Raw genomic sequence first — 23,962 nt, 5'->3', positions numbered from 1 at the left:
ACAGATAATTGAAAGAAAAATTACAGATTTAAATGTGGCAACCCTGACTGTATATTCCAGTCGGTTCGAAAATAGTGGATTACCTGCTTTGCTTTTGTCCACAGTTGATCAGCAGAAGTTTTCTCGTTTTATTTTGTATGGGGATAGGCATCGAACATCAAACTTCTTGTGAGTGTGGCTGTAACAACCGGTACCAAATATTTGTTCGAAAATAGTTCCCATTTTTAAGAAATGTTTCGTTAAATGCATTTTGACATACAAATATTTTTCGCGTTGCCTTTTAGCGATTTTTCGTGCATATACACCAGGTCCGTCACACTCGGGCTCAGATTGGGTACCACTTCTAGTACTGCATTTGGTCCCTCGGTAGAGCAAAAGGTACCCAAGTTTGACAGATCGCAGTACACTTTTCACGGCATTCTAGATTACCTTATGAGCCATAAAATTTTGGACAACTGCAAGGGACATGGAGGTCTTTAATTTGTCTTTGTATACACTAGCGCATGTGCGTTACTATGTGGTGAGTAGCGAATCAGGCCATGCATGTAAACATTGGAATCGTTTCGATTCTTTGTATTTCAGTATCTTTAGTTTCAACGTTTAATTAATGTCGAATCCGTTTTCGAACCTAGGTTGGAACTGACGCAACCCGTTCTGAATCACAGTTTCAACCCCAACCCGAGGTTCGACCGAACTACAATTTGCTTGACGTTGGTTTGTTTATGTGTTGATCACCGACCCAGTTCGTAAAAACGAAAACGACATAGGATTGTATTTCAGTGTCCTACTACCACATGTTTAAAGAAAACATCGAAAGGTTTGTTTTTATCTGTTTTGTTTTGATAGTTGACCAGAATCATTAGAAACGTGAATGAACAGCGTGTAATTTGTTTTAAAAAGATACAAGTTTTACTTTATTATGAATTTGAGTGACATCCTCAAGCGGTATTCTGATATCGCAATAAAATTACCACCGGTTCCCGCTACGTTCATCAAAACAACAGTATTAGTCGAAAATCAGGTATTAAGATTTGTCGTTTATTAACTTCTCTACCGGTAGCATCAATTCTTATCACAAACAAAATTAAATAACGATATTTTTGAGGTTTTTGACATTTGTACACCATTTTTCAGAAGTAATTCAAGAAAACCTTGTGTTCATTTTGATCCTTGACCTTGTAAAAAGTTTAAAACTAATAGGTTATCGTCACAAATAAATATACATACATACATCATTGATCACCTAGTTCGGGAAATCTTCTAAAATTCCTTTCTCATATTGTTATTGGATTTTCTTCTTATACTAAAAAAATGTTAACATAAATATCATTACAAGCTTTTTTAGTTTCGTCTACTTGATAAAAAGTGTAAACTAAGAAGTTATCGTAAGAATGAATAAATAAATTACAAATACAAGGTACCCGATGACACAAATGTACCAGGCAAACATAAACATTTTGTTAATCGATGAAGTGCTGCAACATAGTTTTCACGTTTGCGGAAAAAGCAACGGTCAGGATAGTGACGACTGCAACTGAACTATAATGATTCATTTCAGACAGGGTGTCTACTCGTTTGCCGAAATGAAATTCCCTGATATTTCCAGGTTTTTCCAGAAATCACAATATAATTCTAGGTTCAAGAAATACTCTAATTTTGAATGGCTACAACAAAAAAAAAAAAAACAAATTTTAAAATACTTTCAATTTAACAGCAATTTATACACTTCAAGACATTTTTGAACGCATGCTGAAACTATTCCAATACCCAATATTCCATTAAGAAGGTGCTAACAATGCCAAAATTTAAGTTTTATTCAAAATATATATATTTTCCAATGATGGAGTCTTTTATTTCGTTTTTAAGAGCTCTGTTCATGATCGTGAACTGCACGTAACTTTCAAGTGCATCAGTATGCTTCTTCTTGAACATTTTTTTAACTACTACCTTCTCATGCAAAAAAAAATACTATGCACCATTAATTTCCAAGGGTGTTTTGGATACCTAAGACAGCTTCATGGGCGTAAAAGTAAAATTTGATTTGGATTTGCGACAATATGTTAAAATAAAAACTAAGTTTACCGATGTTTTCGCAAGTAATCATAAAGTTCTTGCCTGCAAAAAAAGCCAAATTCTTTAAAATATCTCAAATTGATTGAATCATGTTATTGCAAAAGTCATCATCTGCTATATATATGATAATGTATATTCTTATCTAAATTAATACAAATAATCCGTTAAACTTTTGGATTTATTTTTTTTTTTTTTTTTTGCGGATAAAAGAAACACGGATAATCTAGCCTACGGTTGTTCGCGCCCGATCTGTGTAACATTTAAATGTGGCAATTAAAGTAAATTATGAATTGTTACATTTCATTCGAAAATGTTCAACAGTTCTAAATCAACCCTCTCTTTCTCATGATAGCTCCATAGCTCCATTGATTTTCGGCGAACTTAAGACAACCTGAATCAGATAATTGTATTCACTATTACATAAATATGATTACACATACATCTTTTTTCTATGAAGTTCATTTAGTGATTATTTTCCATGAAACCTCTCCAAGAATTTTCCTAAGGAATATCTCAAAAAAATGTTTTGGATATCTCAATATAAAACCTGGATTTTTCCAAAAATTACTACAAACAATACCTCAGGGATTCCAACAAGAATTCCTTCATAAAGTATTTCTGACGTTTTTTTTGCAATAAAGCCTCCAGAATCAAATCCGGTGATTCTTCCATCGATTTTCCTAGGACATCCTTTAAGACTCCCGTTTAAAACATGTTGGAATATTCAACCAGAAATTACTCTTCCAAGGATTTCTCAGCATTTTCTACAATTGTCCTTCAGAAATTCTCTACGATTTTAAAGAAAATCGTGGTGTATTCCTGAAGTAAATCTTAGGGTCGCATCTACTAAAACTTATACAAGTTCTTAAGACACCTTTGATAAATAAGAATAGAAGAACTCAGACTTGAGGAAATTTTATAAGATTTTGTAGATTATTGCTAAGATAATTGAAAAAAAAAATCAGTTGAATCTCTGCATAATATCCCGCAGTCGAGTCTAGTACACAGCACTAAAGACGGCCTTACAGTTGAGGTCGAAATACGCGTATCTGTCAAAGGATACTAACTCTAGTGGAATTGAATGGTATAGTACTAAATTCGGTTTTTTCATCTACTTATAGGTATTCTACTAAACAGCTCGAAGATTTATTATCCCGCAGGATTTTGTGAAGGAACTCCTGGAAAAACATGAAACTAAATTCCTAAAAAAATGTGTAGGAATGATCGGAAGATTTCTTGAAAAAAAAAATGCTGTAGTGTTAACTGGTGTGGAACCTTGAACAAACTTTTGAATATTCCATGAGAAATTTTTGAGGAATTCATTGAAAAATGTTTCAAAGAGCTCCAGTAATCCTTGGATAAAATGCTGGAGAAATACTTAGAAAACAGTCTAGGGAAACTCAATAATGAAACACAGGTCGAATTTAAGAAATTGTTTGAAATGTTCTTAATATATTCACTCGGATAACACGTCGTGAAATTTTAGGAACAATTCTTTGGAATAACCGTAGATGAAATGGCGTAGAAATGCTTGTCGGGTTTCTTGAAAAAAATCCTCGAACGAATTTTACCAAAAACTCTAATCTAAAATTAACCTTTGCGGGTTTATTTGAAAAAAAAAATCAGTGGAAAAGCTTTGGAAGATCTCTTTGAGTTGGATAGATGTACCAATAGTGGAGGTACTAAGCACGATTGAACTTCATTTAGCCGCTTAAATTCAAGAAGCGCAATTAATGTACATATGAATGTTGTAACGGGAAGTAACGACCATTCACTTTATGAGAAAAATTATTTCATCGCAGTAACCAACGGCATGTCAGTGAAAAATAATACCTCCACTATAAGCATCCTTTGAAAAATTACTGAAATAATTGGTAGAGAAATTTCTGGAAGAATTTCCGGAGAGAACCCTGTTTTAGTTCTTGATAGTATTTTAGATGAAATCCCTGGAGAAACCTGTAGGCTAATTCCTGAAGCTGTTCCTGAGAAATATTGGAAGAAATTTTGCATTATAATCATTTGCAAGCAAGATAAGGAAAGAAGAGACTATAGAGACCATTTTGGTTACAATAGAGACTTCAAAGACTATCCATAAAAAATAGAGACTTTTTAGAGACTTTGATAACAATAAATACCAATTCTCTAATAAGAAACTTGCTACCGACCCTATATAATCATTTACTGTTAATCTATGTTAATCCTTTACTGAGATATTCAAAACGTCAATCATGTTTTACAAAGTCGATAAAATTTCATACTCAAAAGTATCCTTACTGAACAGCTCAAATAGCGTTTTGATAGCGGCGCAGCCGATTTTTTTTTCGGTTGAAGAGAATTTTCTTGCAAATAATGGTTGCCCAGATTTACGCAAAAATCCTTTGTCGTGACCATATTCTACCATGAATTACAGCCTCAAAACAATTTCCCTGATTGTGATCGAAATTCCCTGAGAATTCCAGGTTTTTTCCAGGTTGAATAAAATTCCCTGATAATTCCAGGTTTTCCAGGTTTTTCCAGGTAGTAGACACCCTGTCAGATAATGAGGAATACTAGCGTTAGCGTTAGCGTAGTTACGGTATACTTCGTAGATTGGATACTAGCAACATTCATGTTTCTTTTTAATAATCTCATCCTGACTACTTTCAGGAACAAGGCAGGGGAGTATACCTTGTTCAAATCATAAACAAGAATACTAAAAGCATGAATATCACTATTCCCGGCCACGCCCATCTTTACCGTAACTTGGGATAGGGTAAGGAAATGTTGATGTAGCACTTACTTAATGAGAGGCCACCGACTCAGCGACACCCTCATAAGTAATTGTAATTGTAATTGTAATTTATTGGCAATACGATAACATGTTAGTATTTACACTTTAAGTGCTACGGAGTTGGAGGTTGGGGAAGGTATATTGTCAGGATTCGACTAGAAAGTTGGCGATAGACCATGAACATTTGTTGTTTAAATGTTTTCAATTTAATCTTTTGAATGCCGGCAATCAAAAGAGAAAACAATAGTTTATTTATAGCATAAATAATATTTCGCGAAATGCTTGTCGATTGTGCAGTAATATTTTTGCTGAATAGCCAGTAAAAAGCATCCCTCCAGAGTCATCGGATTGCGGATTGTATAAATAACGATACACTGAAACAAGCATTGAAGTAATGAGAACCATGAACAAGTTTTTAAATTTACTATTCCAATCACGATTGAGCAATCAAGAACGCTTTTTGATTGCGTTTTGTTCCCTCAATTCAACCGCATCGATAGCCAAGCGGTAAGCGTTCGCGCTTGACAATCACAAGATCCTCGGTTCGATTCTGGCCTGCTGCAAGTTTTTAACCCATGATACAGTAATTTTTACTATACAAATGGTGCCATGGTAAAATTGAATGCACAAAATATTTGAAGTAAATGCAAATTTAGTCTGCACAAATCAAGTGGCGTTGTGTATTTAATTTAATCCTCTAATATAGTAATTTCAACTGCAACGCTGTTCTCAGTGTACGCGTTAAAAAAAACATCGGCCGTTGAAAAAAAAACCGGTGGTACGGTATTTTTAGATAATCCAAAAACGAAAGGAAGCGCGTTCGAACTAAACACCCTAGGATAACACAGTCGGTTTTTCTGCTCAAAATTCTACGAAAAGCAGAATCGATCCCTCCAGGGTCATCGAACGGTTAAAAAGCATCCACAACCGATTGTTAGTTGCGTAACACTCGCCCGGACAGAATGCGCAATAGACTGATGCTAATTTTGAAGTTTTTGCTCCCCTATGCTTAAACGGTGTCAATTATGATAAAAATCATTCTCCTAAAATTTGAAGTGATTTGGAAGAAATTTAGTTGTGCACACGCCATTTGAAGTTTATATGGAAATTACTATGGGAAAGCCAAACCTTTTGTGTTCAGACCTCTATCTGCTCGTCATAATAATATATGAAAAAGCGAACACACTCTTCCCATGTAAAATCTTCCCAACTACAATTTTGCCGAAGACCACATTTTGTTGGGACGTAAGGATAATTTGTTATTCTTGATTCCAAAGTCTAAACCATGCTGAGATGATCATTCAATTACTTTTAGAGCAACACTGCTTTTTTGATGTAGAACATAGTAGCCTGGATTACTTTGATCTATTCTTCCCGCCAGGAGCACCACTGTTGCCTGCCGAATAGTTGGTGAAACTTACTGAAGGCAAACCCACTTTATGATGATGAATAACAATTTTTCCTGACGTCCAATCAAAATGTGGTCTTCGGCAAAGTTGTAGCTGGAAGAATTTCACATGAAAAGAGTGTGTTCACTTTTCCATAAAATATTATGACGAAGAGATAGTGGCTGAACACAAAAGGTTGGCGTTTTCCATAGTAATCTTCATATAAACTTCAAATGTCGTGTGCACAGTCAAATTTCTTCCAAATCATTTCAAATTTTGGGAGGATGCTTTTTACCATAATGTAAATCGTTTAAGCATAGGGGAGCAAAAATTTTGAAATTTGCATCACTCTAATGCGCAATCTGAACATAATTATAAAACTCCGAAAAAAACATTTTCCGTTCAAAAAACGACCAGTAGTTCCACGACGCGGACAAAAACGATCCGGAAGGCTCACAAAATAAAAAGTATCATACTGGAACAAACTCACCGGATTGATTCTCTAAATTCATGTGCTGCCTGTCACTTCCGGATGGTTCGGTGAACTTGGGGCAACCAAAAACCACAAATCAAACAAATCACTTTTTCATTTTTCACTATTCCATTTCTGAATGTAAAATTGTATTCTTATATAACTGTATATTAAAATGGACAGAAAATTTTTCGACGAAAACACGCGCGAAACCGTGAGCAAAATCTATTCATTTCAGATAATGAGGAATACTTTACCGAAAGGCATAAAATCTACTACTTACACGGCGCGCTTTGTATATTCCACTATAATATGGCGTTGAAATGGTTGATGTCTTTATCGTCACGTTCCTCGGAAATGCAGCCACTTCCTTAAGGCGAAAATTGTTCGATATTGTTTGACAGTGAGTGTACATTGTCAAGGACCTTAGCTTCCAACCCTCTCAAGATAGCTGCCAGCTAACGCTCCGTCATCGTAATCATCGTCATCATCAAAACTTCAGAACCAGTTTTTCTGCTCAAAACTAAGAATTATTCGATGAAAATGTGTTCACTGTGTTTCGGTTCGAGAATAGAATACAGTGAACACATTTTCCTGTAATTTTTCTTAGTTAGGAACGAAAAAACTGCTTTTGAAATTTCCAAAATCAATGACGAATCCTGCCCCTATAACAGGACGCCGAGAATATAGCATCAGATATCGCGGATATCGCATATTAAACAATCTAGTATAGGCATGGCACAATATCAACATCTCACTCCTACAGTAACGTCAGAGTGGAATGTCAAGTTCCTCGTGTGGGTCTCCCGCTTACCAGCAACGATTCTGAACATCACAGATATAACCAATCCAGGACCAATGTGTTGCCTAATTTCTTGATTATTGCAATTTCTGGTACCTAGATTGTTCTCTACACGCAGATTGCCTGTTATTCCATCGCTTTTACAAGCTTGCAAAGAAAAATTTGTAGCATTCACAGTACTTGCTGCATCGATTCCTACATGTTCTATTGCAACTTCAACTGGAAGCATTCAAGTTAAGTCCTCGTATAGGTTAAGGTTAAGAGGGCGGGATCCGTCATTGATTTCGCAATTTTCGATAATCACGATGATTACAATGATGGAACGTTGAACGTTAATGGTAATACAGCGCAACAAAAATGACATTTTTGCGTGTCTCAAGGGTCAAATTATGTGTCTCTAGTAGATTTGGGGTTGCTGAATCTGATGCCGTTCTCAGAAATTTCCCAGCACGTCACAATTTTTAGCTACAGATCGCCAAAGTTGTATAAAACATTGATTTTATCGATGTTTACCTAAAATTTGAAGTATATTTTATCAAACTTTTTTGTCATCTTATCCATCTAGCATGCAAAAGAGGACTTAAACTTTCATTTTAGATGTATTTTGATTGAAAATGCACGAATAAATTTAGATTAAACCGATTTTTTTCAAAAATTCTTCTAAATTCTTCGTTTCTCTTATATGGCAAAATACAATACTTTTCTAAACCATAAAAAAATAGCTTTTCCGGGTCGAAAGTATTACAAACTTTGATGATAAGTATTGTTATACACATAAAGTTTGAATTCTGTGGTAAATTAAGTAAATAAATTGCCATACAAGCTAGGTTACTTGCATGCAAGTTGGCTGAAATAGTCAATAGGGTCCTAAAGCCCTGTCCCAATTTTAGTGCAAAATGCTTAAGTTTAGGCCAAGAACACATGTTTACTCAATTTTTTATATTTTCCATTTGTTTAAGTACAAAAAACTTTTTTATGTTTTCATAGATTTTGTCACACCCCTTTACTTTGTTTTACGTGTCCCATCCGAAATACCAGATAGGAACAACCCCAGTGTTAAAACTAAAACCCCTGTGGTATTTTTGTCAACTCAGCGAACGTCAAACATGATCAAAAGTGTCAAGGTTCATTCATGGACCCAATTTTTAAATTGAAGTTTAAATGTGATATAGGTTATTTGAACGGGAAAAATTGCTGAAGTAATTGCAGTAACATGCTCTTTCGTGTTATTAAATAAAAACAAGATTTCATTGTTTGGCCCCGATCACTGTGTGTCAACACTTGTAACATTCGCTGACCCACTCTCATTCTGATCAAGAAACAGAGGCGAACATTTATTATTTTCCGTGCTATGTTTGCAACCAAAGGGGTGTTCAATGGTCCACTAGATTATAATTAGGTTGGTAAAGGCTGCATTATCAGTAAATATGAAAGTTATTACCAATTTTATGCAAAACATAAATCACCCAAACGACTCGATACTGTTGCAGTCTGTGAGAGTTGCTGCTCTCGAACGCTCTCGTGCCACGTACCAAACGAGAGAGTGAATGTTTACATTCATAGGGCGATGTGCCACGAACTGTTGTGGTTCGCGAACTGTAATACTCTCCGAATATGGTTCGATCGGCTTATTCTGATCGGAATCCAAACACTGGTTTTCCGGACTGAAGCGGGAATCGAACCCACACTCCTTGGATCGATACGGCTATATGCCTGGTAAAACTAACCGCACGGCTACGAAGGCCTCACGACCACGTTCTTCCTTTATTTTGCAAGTCAGTGGTCTGTGGTATAAAGCACACAGAAGTCGGACTAGAAATCAAGTGTAGTATTATCCGACTTTCTTAAAGAAATGAAATGAATACAAAATACCATCATTTGTTAATTTTTAATAAAATACAACTCCCTAACTTCAGAAAAACAAATCCTCAGAACTTTTTATACAAGTGCGGATAGCACCAAATCGGATAGGTGTCGTCGGGGGGCTTATTCGCGCACTTTTATTCACACTTTTCTTTCGTACTTATATATAATTATTGTAGTTTCTTCAAACGGTTTAAAAGCTCAATAAAACGATCATTCCGTTCAATTATTCACCTTGAAAGCTTTTCCTATTGAAAAAAAAATGGGAAATTTGACAAATATATGGGTGTTAGTCGGCCGCATTTTAAGGTTTTATTTGGCCAAATATTGAGTCATTATTCGGCCGAATAATAATATTTCAACTATTCGGTATTCGGCCGAAAGCCGAATAGTGCTATTCGGTACATCTCTAGGACCCTATATTATGGTAGCAGAACATGTCTTTACAGAGGTTGTTACATTTTCAATTTGATACCTACAAAGCGTTCCCGTAATGTACCTAACATAAAGTGACCAGATATTTTTGACTTCAATGCGGGACACCAATTATAAACTTTTGAAAATAAGTGTAAATAACATTGAATATTACTCATTTTCTCATTATTAATCTTTAAATAAATAAAAAAAACTCAATGTACAGGATTTTTTGCACTTTTACACAAAATTCCACATTTGTTTTCATAACCTGTTGTTTGTTCCATATTTAATATATAAAGAATAACATGCGTGAAATTGTTGATTCAGTGTTATCTATAAGACGGTAACTGAATAAATGAAATGAATAAAGAATAAAAAAAGGATAAATTAAGATCTGCATTGTTTTATTTTCTAGCCAGAATTCTGAAGGGTTTTCAATCAGTATGTTGTCAGCTTTTTAAACCAGTTTCAAAGACATTGAGCCAAACATGTATGTTTTTTCGAACTGGATCCTTTTAAGATTCTGGACTGATTATTATCTAAGAAAGAATCTAAATCTAGAAGGGTTCAGATTTAGATCCGTAAAGTTAGTATACTAAACAAAATCCTCAGAATCTAAAATTGATTATGAGCAAAATAATTGCAGTAATTGAAAAAAAAATATCTTGAGAACAGGACAACTACAAATTATTGGAAGCTTCTGAACAGAATCAAGAGAAAGTTTTCAACTGTGCCATGAGAAAATTCTGAACTAAATCATGAACTGAAATTATGATAAATGTTGTTCCGTATCCTGTAAGTATTTTGATCAACTTTGGCTAAAATATTGTGAAAATGTCTACCCGTGAACACCTACTATGAAGATTCTGATTTTCACCAGAGTTGTGTTAGGACTCTGACTATAGCTAAATCTGTAGATTTCATAAATTCCGATCAGAAATCTAATAGTTACAGCAATCTGTATGGATTCTGTTTGAATCTGGATTATAATTTGGTGGTTCATGGAGAAAACCGACTAGTATGTGAATTTTAATTTTCAATTTGCATATGAAAATAAATTGCATTCCATTGTTTATATTTAAAGTAAAAAATTCATGTTTTCTAACTATTTCTACAATCCGGGACGTTTTCCGGGACGCTTGGTGATGCGGGACAGGTTGCTCAAATCCGGGACTGTCCCGCACAATCCGGGACGTCTGGTCACTTTAACCTAACAGCATTTTTTTTCTTACTTATCTCGTTTATTTGGCAGGCTCAGGCGCCATAGGGCATAACAGAGCCGAAATCTTTTCTTTTTTTACATTATTTACATTTTGAAATTTGAACTTATTTTAAAAACTATGTTAGTTTGCGGAAGTTTTAAGGAAGGAAAGGATTTTTCGGAATTTCTTAAGCTACTTAGACTACTAAGCTGATGAAGCTTGAAGGGACAGGTTGCCCAGATCTGTAATCAAACTAAACAGAAACGGTTTGTGGGAGACACGACGAGAAGAGGACAATTCGAAGGGGGAAAAGAGAGACAGGGATCGAACACAATCAAACTCGGATATTGATACGCTTCAAAAACAGATAGATTAAATTTATATACTTATCAAGGCCCGTCAACACTTCCCGATGCACTGATAGATAACTTTTTAAACTGAGACTAAATGAGTCGCATCATTTATCAAAGTGAATGCTGATAATGAGGATTTGAAACTCTCCCATTAGGAATTAGATGCATTTGGAGGCATTCATTTCGGTGCATCTGCCTGTTGACCGTTCCAGTTGTCACGAATGAGGTGCTCCGCTTTGGGGACATGCACAAATTACGTCACGCTCCGAGGGGGGGGGGGAGGTGATCAAAAAAGTTCGAATTTAGCGTGACATAATTTGTGTACCATCCCTTTCCACACCCGCAAATTTCTTGCCAATTCATATTTTTTTAGCAAACTTTGACATCTTCTGCTTTCTAACGTCCACAAGGGATACCGAATGGGTGATGAGCAGTGAAAAACTGGAACCCCGGAAGTTACCGGAAATCTGGTTTCTCATCTCGAACTGAAATGTTAAGATTCCTCCAGAAAGCTTGAACTATTCGTTTATGAACCTTAACACCATATACGGAGATCCATTTTTGCCACTTTTTTCTTTCCGATCGATGGTGAAACGTTCGTGGCACGGATTTAAAACATGAGACACCATAGAATGCACCATTCCCAGCATCCTGCTGATGGCACAATGAGATAGATCCGGATTTTCTAGGCACGTGCGCAAAATTTCTTTGCGCCGTTGCTGTTCTTCCGACTTCATCTTCTCAACGATTGCACATCTGCTAGTGAAACTTACACAGCGTAAACAAATACACATTTAACAATTTTTTTCTTTTGCAGGAATCATCAAGTGAATTGAAACATCTGCAAATCAACTGCAATCAACCGTTCGAAGCAACTGGCGTGTTTGAGTATGAAATTGACGCCTACAGGATTATTGCTCAGGGTGAAGACGTTAAAACTGTGTACGATTTGACATTGAACACCAAAGCCGAGATCGATCATTTGTACCAGCCAGGAGACACCGTTGGAATTTTGACCAACAATTTCGATGTAGATGTGAGGAAACTGCTGAAACACTTGGACTTGGAATCGGCGGGTGACCAGTGTTTACGTGTCGAAGTAGATCCTTCAACTAAGAAAAAAGCAGCGAAACTTCCACCACACGTTCCCCCCACGATACAGATCGCGAAGCTGTTCAAGGAATGTCTGGATTTGAGAGCGATTCCTAAAAAGGTAACTATTAACTATTGCTTAAAACAACATCAGTGCTGATATGTTGTCTTAGCAGGACTCTTTATAGATAGGTACTTGATCTCTATTTCAATGCAGCCAATTTTTTTTTCGAAAGTTCTCCAGAGATTTTTCCAGGGATACATTCAGACTTCAGGGAACCCTCCAGAAAAATAAGTCCTGAAATATCTCAGTGATTTATAATGAAATGTTTTGATAAATACCTGTAAAATTCGCTTCAGGAAATCCTTTAGCACTTATATGCTAATACGTCCTGTAATTTCTACATGTTTGAGCCATACATGAATTTTATCCTTATTGAAAATTATTTAATTATTATTTAAGTGTCAGGAGGAAACTCTCAAGAAATTCTTAGAGATATCCCATTGTATTTTCAGAAGAATCCTTATAAAAAAATAGGGGGAAGTCCTCTATGCCCGGACACTTTTTATTTTTGGTAATATTTCAAAATCTAAATTAGTTTTACCTTTAATTTTTGTACAGTATCAAAAAATCACATTCTTTTAAGTAAAAACGCACATGAGACCAAAAATAAACCTTTACAATTATTTTTTATGACGGATTACATTATGTACCAAAAATGGTGTGCACTGAAATGTGTCCTCTATGGCCGGACACTATGTTCTCTATGCTCGGACACTATGATTTTCACCATCAAAGTTTACACCAAACCCACAGGGGTGCTTGGTATGTCAACACATGCCTTGTGGGTTCAATCATTGCATGATCTACAGCGTGTGGGCTGTTTGGGCACGTCAGGAGTTAATCATCAATGTTAACTTCCTTTTCCCGATCAGCCTAGATAGCCGTGTAGTGTCGGTAGCGGTTGTTTCAATTGGCTAAGAATTAACACTACGGACTGCCTGTTCCGGTGGTAAAAGTCCATCTCACAGGTGACCCCTGATTCATGCCGCTTTAAGCTTACCGTGCCTAAGAATTAATGGTTAGGGGGGTCTAAAAAAACCTAACCGCAAACGGAGCCTGTGGAGTACCAGGGCACCCTCTACAGTATTTTGGCCTTCCTGTGCTACCCGGAGCAATAGTGCAGGTGACATTGTGTTTCTCCGAGACAATCGGCTTCCCTTCTTCAGTCTCAAACCAGAGGCTAAATAAGGGTAGTGTTGAGTACGCCCCTGGCGTAGATGCGCATTTGCTCATCCAATAGGTCACACTTCACACACCACTGCACCCAGGTAATGTACAGACCTTCACTGCCCAGGACGTTGGTCAACCGTGGCAATTCAATGGGAGAGGAGAGAAAGCGATAGTTTATTATGAAAGTATCTAACAATAGTACTACATGCTGAATTAGTTTACTGTGTCTAAAAGTAATTAAAATCAACTCTAAAATTTAGTTGCTTGTACATAGAATTTGCTATTTGTGCAAGCTTTACAAGGTAATATTTCCTCTCTTAAATTACGAGCATGTGAATTATAAATACGCTACATATTTCCTACAGTTCTGGCTCATGCAAAGTGAATTAGTTATAACCTAAAATCTACTTACATCCTAAACCTTCATGCAAAAGGTAAATTTGTTTGCTAAATTACAATTACAATACCTAAATGTAAATTATTCTAGTACGATTAACGGAATTAAGTACGGAAAGTTGCAGTAAGTCCAGCTATTACAGTGAGACTCCACATCTCGCCTGACCATTGGTAATTTGATCACTCGCAAGTATCGCACTACGGGACTAAACGTAAGTTAAATGGCTAAAATTTACTATTGTTTATTAATACTAAGCTAAGAAACTATGAGAAAGCCTATTATGTATTGAACTAACAAAGATACTCTGCATAACTCCATTACAGGAATAAAATAATAACCCAATTAAGAACGTAAACCCCACGTTTCTGGTCGTTCTGGTATTATTTGTTCGGAAATCACACCCGCGCCGTGGAAAGTTGGCAAATTCCCAACATCTTATTTTATTCGTTTACTAGCGAGTAATTCAGTCAAATTCGGTCATGTCGATTCGAAGTCGGTCTAATAAAGGCAGTAACGCAGGTGGTTGCGATTATGGTGCGGTTGGTGGTGTGCGATTGGTGGTCACCGACGATACAGTGGAACCCGAGGCTACATTTCCTGGTCGGTCGTGTAGAGTCTGTCGTGCGGACGATACGGACGAAATGGTGAGATGCGATAAGTGTCTGAAATGGTATCACTTCGTTTGCGTAGGCGTTACCCAAGCAATCGAGAACGAACCCTGGAGTTGCGCTTATTGTGCGAATCCCAACAATGTTACCGTGGGACTGAAACCTCCACTGTTAGGTGGTGCTAAGAGTAATGCTGCAGATCGCGATAAGCTCAATCTTCTAATTCATCAAGAGTCGAGTGGTTTGCCAACACCTAAGACGTCCAAAGCTAGCAGGGGGGAGTCAAAAAAGAAGACAGCTTCGAAAGGGAAGTCTCATAAAGCTGATTTGCCACCATCAGACGATAGGTACTTGAAAGGAGTCAGTGGACCAAACGAAATCGCCAGTCATTCACTGAAAGGCAACGGTAAGCTACCCCCAAAGGGCTGTAACCAGGTACTACCGAAGGAAGCAATTACCGAGCTAGGAAAAGCGACATCGGTGGCATCTCACGTGTCCAGTCGAGCATCAAGTAGATGCGGACGTAGTTCGATACTTGTGTCTCCGCCTTTTATCTGTTGACAAGGCCATTTATCTTCGGGTAACCGCAGGAAATCTGGCCCAATGAACCATCTAGACTCCGGAGTCATATCTGGAAACTTCTCCCACTTCGTAGCATCATCAGCCACGTTAAGCTTCGTCGGGACCCAACGCCACTGGTCTTGTTCTGTTACTTCAAGAATTTCGCTGACTGCATTCAACGAATGGATTTCTCGATGGCATCAAACGAGTCGACCGTAAAGAATAAACCTCAGCTCAGGTCTTTAACGCGAGATGCACGAAAATCTGACTGAGCTTCATTTCGGTCCATCATCATGTGCCAAAGAGGGATCGTCACCAGATATGGCTATTGTTCGTCATTGAAGATAAAAGGCAACGCGAGCAGCAGCCGTTATCACACCAATTTATGTAGGTATCGAAGTTGCTGCACAAAGCATTCGCATCGGCCGAGATGGATTTCAACAGTGAGTGGGAAAACTGTGTGTTGCCCTAGGAGGCAATGTAATCGCAAACTTCCGATCACTCTTCTGCCATAAGAACCAAACGAGTGCTTTGGATGCACGCCCGATGTTCCAAAACGCAATCGTCATGCTGTGACCGAGTAGTAAATTAATCAAACGATACACATTTATACTTGTCGTGTGATAGGAATTGCGGCTTATCTACTGTAATAGTAATTCTAAGATAGACGTAATTTCAAAGTTTTCGTTTTCAATGTGAGCGCTCAAATTCTATATTTAAAAATAATGTAAAACTTCTCAAATTCGAAGTGTTACGGGGGGGAGTGTTGCGCACAATAGCACATTTTAAATTATAGCATTTATCGCAATACGCATATTGACAGTTACCATTCATCAGGAACAAATACACAACATAGATGATAATTAGAAGTGAATTGCTGTGCGAAGATGGAGGTGCTTGCTAAAAGGAATCAATTGCTTTCCTGCAGTTTGTCACCGAATTTCTTTGTAGTGTTGCGATTGCGGGAGGTGCATCTGACTGAAGACAAATATTCTGGTCTTAATTTCTGCTGAAAGAGTCGATGTCAGATGCACCTCCCGCAATCGCAACAGGTAGGATTATAAGGATGCTGTAATTTAGTTTAAATTTTTCACCCTTATGGCTTCGCATTATGCGTTTTTTTTGTTGGGGCAGCAGGGACGAAAGTCCAGGGGCTTAACGGACCCCCCCAGGACCTCTGCGAGTTGGGGAGTTGCCCAGGATGTGGTGAAGTTCGCAGTGGGCTCTGATGAACCTTCATAAAAACCACAAAAATCCGAATGCAACTCTGTCACAGCGACCGGTGCCGCTTAAAGAACCCTAGCCCAAACTAGCAGGAGTGCCAACCGGCACATCAGGATTGATGCCAGTGAGACCCTGATTATGGCATACTGGTCGCGATACAAACGGACAAGGAATGGAACTACGAATAGGAGTGCTTCGAGCACATTGGGACCAACGCCAGTACGGTCCCAATTATGTATACTGGCAGCGCACGACAAAGGACAAGTAACGGTATATGTACTGGATAATATGTTTTGAGGCTGGCAGCGGCGACATTCTACTCCCTTAGTAGGGTCGGGTGACACTGGCCCAAAACGGCGAGTGGGTTAATGGCGCAGGCTGCCCCCGTCCCGTAAAATCGTGGCAGGCCTTAGAGTACGTTCCAAATCGGTCGCCTGGTTGTTCCAACTGGGCGGAAGTAGGCTCAGATGCCATGACCTGACCTGTGCCGATCCGGCTCTGAACATAGTACCCCATAAAGGACTATGTCAACCCTAGCATGGCCTCCCTGCTTGCATAGATAACCATGGGATCATAAAGGCGACTATTCCAGCGGAGATGGATAGCGGCTCTTAGGGGGACCCATAAGAGATACTCAACCAAAACAAACAACTAGCGGAATGTGAAGGAGAGGCTTCTGGACCTATCAGTAACCGGCTAAGGTTCCCGCCAAGGAAGGAGGCGACCAACTTTATTGAAAACAGTGTGGGCAAAAGCCTAGATACTGTGACGACGGCAGGCACTGGCCGCTCCAGTGCAACATGTGAGGTGACCGATGGCCCGGGACTAATCGAGGCCATGGATCGCAATAGGGAGTACCTCTCTAAAATGCAGGTAGCTGCTGAGCAACTTGATGTCATCATCGAGTTTGTTAAGAGCAAAAGCAATATCAGCAAAGACTTGAAAACAAGTCTACTGAAATTGCGACAATCAATCCTAGTTGCAAAGCAGGACTACGAGAAAGCCAAGGAACAACTTGGCAAGGTAGAAGGCCAAAAAGACACTAGGTCGTGTCAGACCGAAGTGTTTTCCTTCACAGGCAACGCGAATATATCTGATGATATTATTCGATACGCGATGCGGAAGAGGGAAGCTTCCGGGGATGAATACGTGGCGAAAAGACGTATGGTTGCTAAGGGAAAAGTGACCTACTCGGCCGTCCTCCAGAGCGGAAAAGCTGGCACGAGCCAAGCCCCGCGATCAAGAGAACATGGCAACAAAGGAGAGGCCAACACCAAGCCTAAGGCCAAGAAAGCCAAGAAAAAGGAGCCACGGGTTAACCCGAACCAGGCAGTGCATCCACAGGAACCACGGGCGCAAGGCAACAGCAACCCATGGATACGAGTTGGAAATAAGAAAAAACAGAGGAAACCAAAAACGGAGCCCAAGGGGAGCGCTAAACCAAAAACAGCGAAACGTAGGAATTTAGGCGAAGCCTTCGTTATCAAAACTGAGGAAGCAAAATACGCAGGTTCTGAAGGCGATGCGAAGCACAGAGAAGCTATCGCCATTGGGCGCAGACGTGCGGAGCATAAGGCGAACTAGGATTGGCGAAATGATCCTAGTCTTAAAGAAGGACGCCAAGGAAAAGGGTGCAGTCTATAAGAAACTGGCACAAGAAGTACTTGGCGACGAGGTTGATGTTACTGCTGAAGCGACTCTCCAGTGTAAAAATCTGGATGAGGTCACCGACGCAGCGGAAGTCTCGGCTGCTCTTAAAGAGCAGTGTGACATCGACGTAGCCAGTAAGGCCATCCATCTTAGAAAGGGCCCGCAGGGCACCCAGGTGGCGGCGATCAGGCTGCCGGTCACAGAGGCCAACAAAGCGAAGAACTTGGGCATACTCAAGGTAGGCTGGTCGGTTTGCCGGCTGAGCATACAAAAGCCTCCTGAAGTTTGCTTCAAGTGTTTCGGGAAGGGCCATAAGTCGTGGAATTGCAATGGTCCCGACAGAATTAAGATGTGCAGAAAATGCGGCACTGAAGGCCATAGGGCAAGCGATTGTAAGCAAATCGCTAAGTGCCTAATATGTGTCGACAGAGCAGACAACGGACACTCAACGGGTGGACCCAAATATCCGGGTTCAAGCGGAGTATCAAAACAGCCAAAACGGAAGTAACACAGTTAAATTTAAACCACTGTGATGCAGCCCAGCAGTTGCTTTGGCAATCAGTCTCGGAAACCAACACTGACGTGGTGTTACTATCGGACCCATACCGCATACCAGCCAACAACGGGAACTGGGTGACGGATAGGTCTCAACAGCTAGCAGCTATAGGGACGACAGGACGATACCCAATCCAAGAAGTAGTCTCTACCTCAAATGACGGTTTTGTGATAGCAAAAATCAACGACGTGTTCTATTGCAGTTGTTACGCGCCCCCAAGGTGGTCGATTGAGGAATTTTCCCACATGGTCGACAGGATGATAGCCGAACTAGCTAAACGGCGGCCAGTAGTGATAGCTGGCGACTTTAATGCATGGGCAGTGGAGTGGGGTAGCCGCTGCACCAATCAAAGAGGCCAGCTATTGTTAGAATCCCTGGCCGCATTAAATGTAGAGCTGGCAAATGTGGGTACAGTGAGTACCTTCCGCAGAAATGGTGCAGAATCGATTATCGACGTGACGTTTTGTAGCCCTAACCTTTTAGGTACCATGAACTGGCGCGTTGATGACGGTTATACTCATAGCGATCATCAATCGATTCGCTATAGTATAATACCAGGCGGGCGGAAGGCAGCGCGATGTAACTCGACCCAAGCACGAGGATGGAAAACAGCGCGCTTCGACGGCGAAGTATTCACTGAAGCCCTGAGGCGCGAACGGAACACTCTGCACCTAAACGGTGAAGAGCTAGTTGCTGTGATATCACGAGCGTGTGATGCTTCCATGCCGAGAAAAGCCCCTCCTAGAGAGAACAGGCCGCCGGTGTATTGGTGGTGCGAATCAATTGCAAATCTTCGAGCAATCTGCCTTCGGGCTAGACGAAGAATGCAACGCGCACGCACAGAAGCACAAAGAAAGGAACGCGGTGCAGCATTCAGAGAGGCAAAGTTGACTCTCAAAAAGGAAATCAAGAGTCGAAAACGGGCATGCTTTGAAAGTCTATGCGAGAGTGCCAATTCTAGTCCATGGGGTGACACCTACAGAGTGGTAATGGCTAAGACCAAAGGAGCCATAGCGCCCCAAGAGAAGTCGCCCGAGTTGCTGCGATCGATAATCGATGTACTCTTCCCGCACCATCCCATAAGCCCATGGCCCCCAGCGCCGTATGCGGTAGATGAAGGAGAAGAATTGGCGAGAGTGACGAACGAAGAGCTGGCAGAAGTCGTGAAATCATTCGCGTCAAACAAGGCACTGGGACCCGATGGTATCCCGAATGATGCCTTAAAAGCGGCAGTGAACGTGGATCCAGACATGTTCAGAACCACAATGCAACGCTGCGTTGATCAAGGAATCTTCCCGGATGTATGGAAGCGACAGAAATTGGTGCTACTACCAAAGGCGGGGAAACCACCAGGTGACCCGTCGGCGTATAGACCTATCTGTCTACTGGATACGACGGGCAAGTTATTGGAGAGGTTGATTCTCAACAGACTAGTATACGTATACGGTGAGTGCGGACGGCCTGTCCAACAACAAGTTTGGATTCAGAAAAGGTAAATCTACTCTGGACGCCATCCAGTCGGTCGTTCAGACAGCTGAGGTGGCAATCGAGCATAAAAGGAGCGGCATCCGTTACTGCGCGGTTGTCACTCTGGACGTGAAGAATGCGTTCAACAGCGCAAGCTGGGAAGCAATAGCAAACGCGCTTCACCGCCTCAAGGTACCGGTGCAGTTGTGTAAGCTTCTAGAAAGCTATTTTGATGGTAGGATTCTACTGTATGACACAGAGGAGGGGCAGAAAAGCATTCGAATTACCGCGGGAGTACCTCAAGATTCAATCCTGTGCCCGCTGTTATGGAATGCGATGTACGATGACGTACTGAGGCTGCCCCTTCCGACGGGTGTTAAGATTGTTGGCTTCGCCGACGATATCACCCTAGTGGTCTATGGTGAATCGATGGAGGAAGTAGAGTTGACAGCAGCGCACTCTATTTCCCTAGTTGAGGAATGGATGAAGTCTAGGAAACTAGGACTGGCCCGTCACAAGATTGAAGTGGTGGTGGTCAACAATCGCAAGTCCGAGCAACGGGCGCTTATCTCGGTAGGCGATTGCACCATAGAGTCCAAGCGATCCCTTAGGCATCTTGGGGTAATGATCGATGACAAGCTGAGCTTCGCTAGCCACGTTGAATATGCATGTAAAAGGGCATCTACGGCTGTAGCGGCGCTTTCGAGGATGATGTCTAACAGCTCTGCTGTAATTGCCAGCAAACGCAAGCTACTGGTAAGCGTGGCGCTATCCATACTAAGGTATGGAGGACCAATCTGGTCAAAAGCGCTTAGAACGAGCAGAAACTTAAAGCGGTTGGAAAGCACGTACAGGATAATGTGCTTAAGAGTAGCAAGTGCATACCGGACGGTATCTAAAGAGGCCGTGTGCATCATAGCCGGGATGACGCCCATCGGGCTCATCATCAAGGAAGATGTTCAATGCTTCAACCAAAGGGGTACCAGAGGAGTCCGCGACACGTGTAAAGAGGAAACGCTTAGATGCTGGCAGCAGGAATGGGATAACTCCACTAAGGGTAGATTGACTCATCGGCTAATACCAAATGTGTCAGATTGGTATGGTAGAAACCATGGGGAAGTGAACTTACACCTGACGCAGTTTCTGTCAGGACATGGTTGCTATAGACAGTACCTGCATAGGTTCGGGCACTCAGAATCTCCTGCGTGCCCCAATTGTGCTGGTGTGGAGGAAACAGCGGAGCATGTCGTGTTCGATTGCCCCCGTTTCATTGTTGTGAGAGGTCGCATGCTCAATGCATGCGGAGGGGACACGTCCCCTGACAATATTATAGAGAGAACGTGTGCGGATGCCGAGTGATGCAATGCAGTAACTACGGCTGTCACTCACATTATGTTAGAATTGCAGCGCCTGTGACGCGCCGACCAAGAGTTGGCTGAAGAGGATTAGCCCTGCCGAGGCTGGTCCCTTGTAACATTGTTTAAGTCGGCTAGGAGAAGCAGTTTGCCTAGGCTACTTCTGCTACACATGTTGTGATATATGCACAGGCCCCTCCCCGAAGAAATACCGTAAGGTGGTTCCGGGGAGATAAGGGTCTGAGGCCAAGGGTAATGTCGATGCACTGTTCACCACTTGAGCAATTCTAAAAGAATTGCTCAAGCACAGTGCATAGGCTGGTTTTAGCGGGTCGTCGTTGGTGCGTCATTACAAGAAACATTTGTGGCTACACTTGTATGAAATTTTATCGTTTCACATTTCTTTGGTAGATCGTATCAGAGTGAAGGTTTTAACAGCTACTGTTTGTTTACGTTTGGACATGAAAACGTCATAGTTTGTATACAGTGCAAAAATGTGTGTAATCCTGGAATACTAAAATCTTAATATTATTATTTGTTTTTGTAAAATTCAAACTGTCCGGGTGTAGAGGCTGTTCGGCCATGAAGGACTTCCTACTATAAGTATTTCATGGTACCTGTTTTATCTCTTTTTGGTTTCTTTCAAACATGAAGACACAAGTTCATATTTTTGACGCCTTTTCGTTAATGAAATATTGCTTTATTGTTAACTAGTTCCATGGAAATGACTATTTATTATTATTTGCAGCTATTTCTCCGGGCTCTCTTGGACCATACCACTGATGAGGGCGAAAAACACTTCATATCATTGCTATGTAGCAAAGATGGTCACGTTTATGACGATATTATCCTGGAGCCCAGGCTAGGATTTGTCACATTGCTGAAGCATATCTCCAGTTGCAAACCGCCCATATCAGTCCTCATTGAACATCTACCACGGCTAATGCCACGACCATACTCCATTGCCAATTACTACGACGATCCGGGCCACTTGCGCAAGCTAAGAATAATTTTCTCTCTGAATGAAGAATCACCGGGGTTGACAACTACGATGTTGAAGGACAGTTGCGAAAGCAGGAATCCAATTTTCCTGTACTTCAGAAAACCGACACGCTTTGTCTACACAAACAATGATATGGAGTGTGACACAGTAATGATTGGAGTTGGGACAGGAATAGCTCCATATCTGAGTTTTTTGGAGAAAAGATCTAAAACACCGAATCCACATTCGCTGGGCAATGCATGGCTTTTTGCCGGTTTTCGTTATGAAAACTCAAGCTACATTTGTCGCGATGAACTGGAGCAATACACTAGTGGTAGAATTTTGAACAATTGCTCAGTGGCGTTTTCGCGGGATCCGGGCACACAATATCGGCATGTTCAGGATCTTCTGGAAGCCAACAAGGAGGCGTTAGTTGAACTGCTCTGTGGATCGAACTGCAAGATTTATGTCTGTGGTGACGGCAAAATGATGTTGCCTCAAATTGAACGCAAGTTCGTCGAGATTATCAGCACTGTACAAGGCATTGGGCAAGATAAATCCAGTACGATTATTTCTGAGCTGAAGAAATCGGATAGATATATGGAGGATACTTGGCTGTGAGTGATCTTATCAAAATATATAACAGTAGGGCGATTCAATTTTTAAAAATGTTTGAAAATCCAATCTCCTATATGCTCCACACAATTCATACCATAAAAATAATGTTTTGTGAAATTTTCAGCTTACTAGGTGGTGATTTAAAGGTGACCTAAAGACAATGTAGGTTTATATGGAAATTACTATGGAGAAATTTTGAGAAATGTTCCAAACACGCTAGTACTGTAATGTAAGTAGAATCTTATAATCCCATATTGAAAACTCATTCTTCAAACCTTAATGAAGGATGTTTCTGAAGAAACAAATCTCTTTTAAGCTAATTTTGTTTGGGATATTTGTACACATTTCAGGGCTATAATCTCATATAAAGCTAAATAATAGCAAACAAACTCATGAATTTCTCTTCTGCTATCCGTCGGATTGAATTTCTCTCTTCAGGAAATTTCTTTATTATGGTTTGAAGAATGACTTTTTACTATGGGATATTAAGTTTGTACTTACATTACAGTACTAGCGTGTTTGGAATATTTCTCAAGATTTCTCCATAGTAATTTCCATATAAACCCACATTGTCTTTGGGTCACCTTTAAATCACCACCTAGAAAGCTGAAAAATTTACAGAACACTATTTTTATGGTAAGGATGGTAAAGTACATATGGGAGATTAGATTTTCAAACATTTTTATATTTTGAACCACCCTAATATAACAGATTTCCCGTATTTTATATAACCTAATATCACAGAACCATAAATGGCTGATAGGGACAGGAAAACAAAAAAAAAATCATTATTTTTTTAGTATTATTCATATCGATTGTTAGATACCGTCGTTGGGGACAATGGGTCAAAAAGGGATATGTGCGATTAATTTTTTGAA

The 23,962-nt window shown here is 40.1% G+C and overlaps 1 protein-coding gene across 1 annotated transcript; it reads left to right on the top strand.

The window, feature by feature from the left end:
- Positions 1-823: 823 nt before the first annotated feature.
- Positions 824-23,150, top strand: LOC110678628 (methionine synthase reductase-like). The gene is made up of 3 exons (XM_021851746.1): positions 824-1,021; positions 12,158-12,553; positions 22,233-23,150. Exons 1-3 carry the CDS (start codon positions 920-922, stop codon positions 23,085-23,087), a joined length of 1,353 nt encoding a protein of 450 aa, XP_021707438.1. The 5' UTR covers positions 824-919; the 3' UTR covers positions 23,088-23,150.
- The last annotated feature ends 812 nt before the right edge of the window (positions 23,151-23,962 follow it).

The sequence above is a fragment of the Aedes aegypti genome, chromosome 3, assembly GCF_002204515.2.
Source record: "Aedes aegypti strain LVP_AGWG chromosome 3, AaegL5.0 Primary Assembly, whole genome shotgun sequence".
NCBI lineage: Eukaryota > Metazoa > Arthropoda > Insecta > Diptera > Culicidae > Aedes > Aedes aegypti.
Note: the sequence above shows the minus strand (reverse complement) of the source record. Positions and strands in the feature narration are given on the sequence as shown.

What these genes read in the sequence shown, in the direction of transcription:
- LOC110678628 (XM_021851746.1), top strand. Translation starts at nt 920, where the DNA reads ATGAATTTGAGTGACATCCTCAAGCGGTATTCTGATATCGCAATAAAA. An exon ending in CAGTATTAGTCGAAAATCAG is followed by an intron (nt 1,022 to 12,157) that starts GTATTAAGATTT and finishes TTTCTTTTGCAG; the next exon opens with GAATCATCAAGTGAATTGAA. An exon ending in TGAGAGCGATTCCTAAAAAG is followed by an intron (nt 12,554 to 22,232) that starts GTAACTATTAAC and finishes TATTATTTGCAG; the next exon opens with CTATTTCTCCGGGCTCTCTT.